The 8,452-nt window shown below is 45.3% G+C and overlaps 1 protein-coding gene across 1 annotated transcript; it reads left to right on the top strand.

The window, feature by feature from the left end:
- Positions 1-354: 354 nt before the first annotated feature.
- On the top strand, positions 355-4,523 carry LOC311371103 (transducin-like enhancer protein 4; the record flags this gene model as incomplete). The annotated part of the gene is made up of 6 exons (XM_084489333.1): positions 355-604; positions 1,833-2,080; positions 2,707-2,854; positions 3,191-3,341; positions 3,676-3,752; positions 4,287-4,523. Coding segments are annotated over 6 exons (982 nt in total), but the record flags the coding sequence as incomplete, so codon positions are not given.
- Positions 4,524-8,452: the final 3,929 nt, after the last annotated feature.

Here is an 8,452-nt window from a genome sequence, read left to right on the forward strand (position 1 = left end):
TGGTAAACCCCTCCACCCCTTTTGCCCTGCTACACTGTCACGCACTAAAGGTGAGCCTTCCCCATCTCTCCCCCTCATTTCCCATGCTGCCTCCCTCTCTCTCCTCCTCCCCTCTCAAACCCCCATGCTGCCTCCCTCTCTCTCCTCCCTCTCCCTCCCTCATTCCCCCATGCTTCCTCCCTCTCTCTCCCCCTCATTCCCCCATGCTGCCTCCCTCTCTCTCCTCCCTCATTCCCCCCCTCATTCCCCATGCTTCCTCCCTCTCTCTCCCCCTCATTCCCCCATGCTTCCTCCCTCTCTCTCTCTCCTCCTCCTCTCTCTCTCTCCTCCTCCTCGTCCCTCTCCGTCCTCCAGAGCCTACTCGTTCCACGTGAGCGCCGACGGCCAGATGCAGCCCGTGCCGTTCCCCCCCGGACGCGCTGATCGGCCGGGGATCCCCCGCCACGCGCGACAGATCAACACACTGAACCACGGCGACGTGGTGTGCGCCGTGACCATCAGCAACCCCACGCGCCACGTCTACACCGGCGGCAAGGGCTGCGTCAAGGTGTGGGACGTCAGCCAGCCGGGCAACAAGACCCCCGTGTCCCAGCTGGACTGCCTGGTGAGTGGGGGGGGGGGGGGGGGGAGGGGGGGGGAGAGAGGGAGGGAAGGAGAGAGGCAGAGAGAGAGAGAAATAGGGAGGGCGAGAGGCAGAGAGAGAGAAATAGGGAGGGAGAGCGAGAGAGCAAGAGAGGAGAGAGTGAGAGAGCAAGAGAGGAGAGAGAGAGCGAAGGAAAAAGAGTGTGGAAATGAACCTCTCGGCACTCCACTTGGGACGAGGGCAATTCCAAAAAGAGAAGTTTTATTCACTTCCCAAAAACAAACCGAACAATAAATAAACATAAAATAAATCAATGGTTCCAAAACACAAAATTAACATTTGCAAAGAATAAAAGAAAAGCTGTTCATAATTTTCTAGCTGAAATACAGCATAATTTAGCCCAACAGGAGGGTGTAAGTAGTGGCCTCACGTCAAGCCACCTCTTAGTTAACCTCCCAAACAAACAATGCGACACCCCTTAAATAGGCCACCTAATTAGTCACAGGTGGACCAATCAAGGCCCAATCATTAGGCCATACCATGTGTCAGGGGGGACCATTTCAAACATAGCAATCGAACCGTCCTGTCGCTGGAAGTGAGAAAGGTTTCACTTTCAGAGAGAGAGAGAGAGAGAGAGAGAGAGGAGAGAGAGAGAGAGAGAGAGAGAGAGAGAGAGAGAGAGAGAGAGAGAGAGAGAGAGAGAGAGAGAGAGAGAGAGAGAGAGAGAGAGAGAGAGAGAGAGAGAGAGGAGAGAGAGAGAGGAGAGAGAGAGAGAGAGAGAGAGAGAGAGAGAGAGAGAGAGAGAGAGAGAGAGAGAGAGAGAGTGATGGACTTGATGGACGTCAATCCTTCACAATGTTTCGCTCCCTAACCGCTCAGGGTTCAATCGATAGCAGAGCTGTAGTGCAAAGCACTGTGGTAGCAATGCAACATACATTTTTAATAATGTATTTTGTGTTTTGTTTTTGGGAGGTGAAGAAAATCCCAAACAAATGTGTTATTTGTATTGAGTCATTAATAATGCATCAATGTCTCTAACAATAATATAAAACACCTCCTGTGTGTGTGTGTGTGTGTGTGTGTGTGTGTGTTTGGCTGTATGCATTTGTTTATGTGTGTGTGTGTGTGCATTTGCATGTGTTTGCTTCTTTGTGCGTCTGCGTCGATGTGTCTGTGTGTGTCTACATCTGTGTGTGTGTGTGTGTGTGTGTGTGTGCATGTGTGTGTGTGTGTGCGCGTGTCACATCAGAACAGAGATAATTACATCCGCTCCTGCCGGCTCCTTCCTGACGGGCGAACGCTGATCGTCGGGGGCGAGGCCAGCACCTTGTCAATCTGGGACCTGGCCACGCCCACTCCCAGGATCAAGGCGGAGCTAACGTCGTCGGCGCCCGCGTGCTACGCCCTGGCCATCAGCCCCGACTCCAAGGTCTGCTTCTCCTGCTGCTCTGACGGCAACATCGCCGTCTGGGACCTCCACAACCAGATCCTGGTTAGGTACGCACTACCGCCTTTGTGTCTCTGTGTGTGTGTGTGAGTGTGTGTGTGTGTGTGTGTGTGTGTGTGTGTGTGTGTGTGTGTGTGTGTGTGTGTGTGTGTGTGTGTGTGTGTGTGTGTGTCTGTGTGTGTGTGTGTATTTCGTCTCTGTGTACGATCATATGTGATGATATTGTTTGATTCGCCTGCAAAAGTGGCCCTTCAATAACACCTGCGTAGCGTTCATTCAAAGTTTGCCTGAGGCAGCGTTTCTATGAAGGGGAGGTGCTCATGATATCAAAAGATATGTATGACATATTTGTGGAATGTTTGCCGCATCAATTACGTTTATTAGGTTTGGAATCTAGGTAAATGGCTCATGGCTAGATATTTTTATATTATGAATTTTAATTCAATGTATTTTCCATACATTTTCTAAATACACAAAAACACATACAATGCAAGAAAAAATCAATAAAATGTCACATTGAAATATTAAAAATGTCTTTTTTCACCAAGATTCTGACATGAAAAGGAGCGTAAGATGCGAACAAGCGCATACTTTTCTTTTCATGGAGACTTTTCACCAAGATTCTGACGTGTGTGTTTCGATGCGTGACTCTGCGTCCTGCTGTGTTTCCCTGCAGGCAGTTCCAGGGCCACACGGACGGGGCCAGCTGTATAGACATCTCCAACGACGGGACCAAGCTGTGGACCGGGGGCCTGGACAACACGGTCCGGTCCTGGGACCTGAGGGAGGGACGGCAGCTCCAGCAGCATGACTTCACCTCACAGGTAACGGATGGACACACGGACACAGATACACACAGACAGATGCACATACTAACAGACAGATGGAGAAACAGACAGACACAAGCATGCTCGCTCATTCACTCACTCACAAACACACAGAGACACACACACGCACATGCACACAGAGAGACAGACACGCACACACACACACACACACAAATGCACACACGTACACACACACACAGACACTCACACTCACACACACCCAAACAGACGGCATTGCATTATTTATAACTCAATACAGATAGCAAAAAAAATTACGTTGAATCACACACACACAGACAGACACTGAGCTGAATGCTGAATGTGTGGTTGCAGATCTTCTCTCTGGGCTACTGTCCCACGGGGGAGTGGCTGGCGGTGGGCATGGAGAACAGCAACGTGGAGGTCCTCCACGTCACCAAGCCTGACAAGTACCAGCTGCATCTCCACGAGAGCTGCGTGCTCTCCTTGCGCTTCGCCCACTGCGGTAAGCCTCTTCCAGGCCCGTGACGTTCAGGGCGCCGGAGGGAACCGTGGGCATGTTGTTGTGTTTTAAAACCATCTCTTCAGCCTCCCTCCAGTCTAAAGAAAGCTGAGGTAGCCGATAAAGTGTGAGCCAAAACAGTATATTTTTGTACGTGGGCTGAGCATTGTTTTGGTCAACAGCTGATCTGCCTCCTTATATTAATTTGCTTGAAAATGAAACTTATTTGTTGTGACTTACAAAAACGAACTGTGGCATGATGTTATCGGATAGATCTCTTGCCATCCGATCCAGCCATCCGATGGTGTGCTATAGTAATATATCCTTTATTCTGCAGGGAAATGGTTTGTGAGCACAGGAAAGGACAACCTGCTGAACGCCTGGAGAACACCATACGGAGCCAGCATATTCCAGGTAAATGCCAGCATATTCCAGGTAAAAAAAGAGCATATTCAAGGTAAATGCTGCGCTACCGGATAAGATCCATGAAAAAAGGAGCTTTATAATCGAAACCAATCAGCTAATTTCTCACTAGGTCTATTTTTCCTATTCATCATGTTTCATTCATTTCTATTTAGGCTCTCTGACCTTGGGTCTACTTGCTGGTTCGCATAAGCCACAGGTGCAATATAGAAGTGAGATGGGTTCGCTCCAGATAAATCAGATATTTTACTCTGACCCTTAAAGCCAGCAGTGTTCAGCGACAAACCCTGAGACGAAACAGGAATGGCAGCAGATGCATTAAACTGCATGTGTGTTAACAATCCTAAACCTAATTATTCATCAGCAAGCCGCAGAGGAACACAGTGGATCTCTTTGAATTCATTCAATGAAACCATCATTACTGCGATTACTGTTAGGGACAAAATATAGAAATCCTTCATGATATCTAGAACATTGTGTTGTGATTTGATGACCCATGAGTTTGTGTGCGTCGTGTGCCCACAGTCGAAGGAGTCGTCGTCCGTGCTGAGCTGTGACATCTCTGCAGACGATAAGTACATAGTGACGGGGTCAGGGGACAAGAAGGCCACGGTGTACGAAGTCATCTACTAGGACCAGCGTGGGGAACACCGTCTCTGATGTATATTTCTTATTTTGTATAAAAACAAAAAAAAAAGATTTGTACGCAACAAACCAAACTGTTTGACTATCGTCGTCGACCGTGACCCCTTGACCTCTCGACTGAACAGCCAGGGCCGAGCACTTGGAATATTTTGTATGTTTTTCTTTATTTTGAGGTTTGTTGTGGTGAAGATGAGTGAGTCCGTCTCGACAGGAGACCGAGGAGCAAGGTGAACGACCGGGAGAGCCGTGAACGGCTTGTGTTCCTTCATCTTGTGCTTCCTTGAGAAAAAAGCTACCTACTGTATGTACATTCGCGAATTATTGATCTCTTTGTGTGATTTGTGACATCACATTTTTTCAGTATTCGGGCCAAGGTTGCTTTTCTTTTTTTTTTTAATTCTTTGCATAATACCTCACAGTGTTGCTCAACAGATTTCTCATTTTGGTGGCGTTTAATTTAATTTATTCAAGTGTATATTTATCTATTCAACACACTGGAAGAACATCATTGTAACGGTGCGGCTGCCCGTTACCACAGGCAGTGGATACAAACAGAACTGACACCGCGATTCAAAAGCACCCTTTTATTGGCACACACAAACATAACACTCCAACACTTTCATGACGCCACCTGCAACACGCAAACACAAAATACATTATGAGGAAGCCGGTCAGGGGACACGGTACAAACGTGGCTGCGGGAGGACACGATGTAAAGTCCGGAAGAACATATGTGCGTTGTGGGGGTGACATCATATGGGCGAGATCAAGTGTGTGGGAGGAGAGGGGTGTTTTGGGGGACTTGGGGAATATTTAAGAGGTCAGAAAAGTGGTGTATGAGGATGGTCGTTAGACAAACATGTTTGGAGTAATGTGTGTAACTAGGTGTAGGGTTAGGTAAATCGAAATGGGTACTGGTAGGTTTAATTGAATTAAAGGTGGTATGGGTCAGGCTGGGTATGTTATATTCAGGTCCAAATCACGTCGGGCGGTAGAAGGGTCTGAGGTGAGCTGGTGGCAACACCTGGCTCCTGGACCAGCCAAGGGCTAAATTAGTGCCCAAGCGGAGGACTGTTATTTTCTTTGAGTTGCGATTATTGAAGTTCTTTTTAAGTGTAGTTAGTCATTGAGTTTTCTTTTTTATTTTTTGCCTCGTGACGGACATCTTGCTACAGTGAATAAACGCATGTAACTGCCTTTCCCACATCGGTCGCACTGCCTCCCTTCCTTCCACCACCGCAAGGCCAGCCTGGTAACAATCATATTGGAAACAACTGTGGAAAAATCGTTTTTCTCATTTGGCGGATTCTGTTATTTCTGTAATTTGACACAAAATAATGTTTAAGATTTCAAAGTAAAGGAAAATAGCACGCAGAACAAACAATGGTCTGATATATTTCTGATGAGAGCGATCCTACTGTAAACCTTTTTTCATTCATCGTAAAATGTTTAGTTTTGTTATGTTTTTGCTGCTTTTTAAAATGATTTCATGCATGCATGGTTTGCGTGACCATGCCCGTGTATTTGTGTCTGTGTGTGTGTCGTGTGTGTGTGTGTGTGTGTGTGTGTGCGTCCATGCATGTGTGTGTGTGTGTGTGTGTGTGTGTGTGTGTGTGTGTGTGTGTGTGTGTGTGTGTGTGTGTGTGTGTGTGTGTGTGTGTGTGTGTGTGTGTGTATGTGTACTGAATGGACTGATAGAAGACCTCTTGTGCCCACTCAGCCCCTTTACATCAGAAAGCAAGTCCCAGCTGTATTTTCTATACAGTTTGAACACGTCAGGTTTATTTTCTTATCTTTCTATCACAACAGTTAAAGAGTCAAAGGGGCATCCCGGGCCCATATTGTATGACACCCCCCCCCCCCATACCAAAAGCCCAAAAACCCTTGTGAGAACACAGAGGCGGGACAAGTGTTGAGTGACAGTTGATGGACCCGACCTCACCCCATTCACTCTACCTTAACGAAAGTGCTGGGTTCATCTTAAACGCTAACGGCCTGAGTTGTGCTGGTTGGACGTCCAGAATCTCAACGTGGCATCACAGCACAGTGCCTTTCTGCCGTGTGTGGCTGTGCACTCATCTATTTCTCATGGTTTTCAGTCTCACACAAGCTTTGTCATTGGAATCGACTATTTGGAGGCAGTTCCTCCCGGCAAAGATGGCCGTCTCCGCTCACTTTGTCTTCTGATCACACAAAGCTCTGTGAGTGTTTTCACCCAGAAGCTTTTGATTTGTATTTCTTTCTCTTTTTTTTAACTAAGTGTGCTAAACAAAGGAGAGCACCACGGGAGACATGTTCATAGAGCTACTGGTACTGATGTGACTGGCACACACGGCCATGTGGTTTAGTTCTTAAAAAGAATTGTTGTCAGAACTCAAAGCATGTGTTCCTGTTTACTGAGTGAACACCTGCGCGTGGCGTTCTTTACAGATGGTTGTTTTAGACTTTATTAAGACGGCTGGGACTTAAGAAAATGGCCTTTATGTCAAACGTCACCCATATACAATAGAGGTTTAAATGACTTTCTTCGGGAGGTGCAAGGTTGTTTTAATATTCTCAAAAACCGTATGTTTTCTTTCAAACGACATCAACCGACAGCTGAAACCCTTATCCCTTCAGCGCCATAATGGTGGTTGTGTATAACCCGCTGTTCAGCGCAAATGTTCAAAAGACTAAATGAAGGCTTCATCCTCCTTATTTCAACATCTGGAGGGTAAACATGGAATCATCCGGAGACTTCTCTTATCAGACATTGGCACCGTGATGCATTCCCCTCTTTGTTTTATCAGTATATTAATTTATAGTCTTTAGAAATGGGCTCTGTGAATGGATTCATTGTCAAGTGTTTTTTCTTTTTAAAGAATCAGGTACAGCAGGAAATAGAAACTGATCATTTATTTTTCCTGAGTCTGTAGTGAAAAAGGTGCAACAAAGTACCTGCTTGAAACTACAATTATAAATCAAAACCTTATATTTTGGCTGAACTCTCCACACTTTACAACAGATGTGTATTTAAAGCGAGGCCTCCTTTCTCTTCTTGGTTGTTAAACACAGAGACATATTGTCCTTGATATGATCCAACAACTGTAATGAAGTTGGTTTATTCCACTGTGCTTTTTGAAGCAACTTGAAAACTACTATGTGTGATTCTTGGTCTAACATGAGTTATTAAAAACCCAGTGTATGCATTACAGGAAATCAACATCAATACACGTTTATATTGGAAATCTATTGATAAAACGTTGGTTGTAAATAATCCAAGAATCACATTTGAATGTGACAGTTTAGCTGGTTGACATGAGCTAATATAATGGAGATTATGTTATATATACAGTAATAATGTGAAACGTTTTGTTTGACCAAACTCATGATGGTATGAGATAATTGCTGTACAAATGTAATAATTCAAGCTTACAATGCAAAGAAATAGTTTTTCTTCAATACAAAATGCCTTTGCTCTGTTTTTCTAGTCTGTGGTTGACTTTATTAAATTATTGTGTGCAGTTATATTTTATGTGTAATTTATTTTCTGTAAACGTCTTCAAATATATAATATATAATTTCCTTGGTCCAACCCGGATTCAAAAAACCAACCAGGAATATATTTTGTGAATGAGTTCTAAATATAAAGAAATTATACGACAAATTTAAACTTTTTATGATTGCTTGTCAGGGACGTGCACAGGGGGGTTGCTCAGGTTGCCCGGGCAACTGCCCATATGCCCTCCTCGACTCACGTTGCCCTTCCGAGGGAGAAAAAAAAAATCCATTCCATTCGGGCATCGAGAGCGAAAGTCAGTAGGGGGAGGGCAAACTCTTTACGTAGCCGCAGCGCTGTAGCGTTGCTTGTCGGAAAAGGTGAGTTTGAGATGTATAACAAACGAACAATCATCATCAAGTTTTATGAAATGAATTAAAATCTTCATAAATCCAGGCTCAGTTTGCCACGTAACGTTTAGCCTAAATAATCAGACAGCTAGCTAGCTTGGCATTTGGCTTTGGCAGGCAAACTAAGCTACATGTCTGCTGATAGTTAGTTTCCAACG

This window comes from Micromesistius poutassou, assembly GCF_964030765.1.
Source record: "Micromesistius poutassou genome assembly, contig: SCAFFOLD_6299, whole genome shotgun sequence".
Lineage (NCBI taxonomy): Eukaryota > Metazoa > Chordata > Actinopteri > Gadiformes > Gadidae > Micromesistius > Micromesistius poutassou.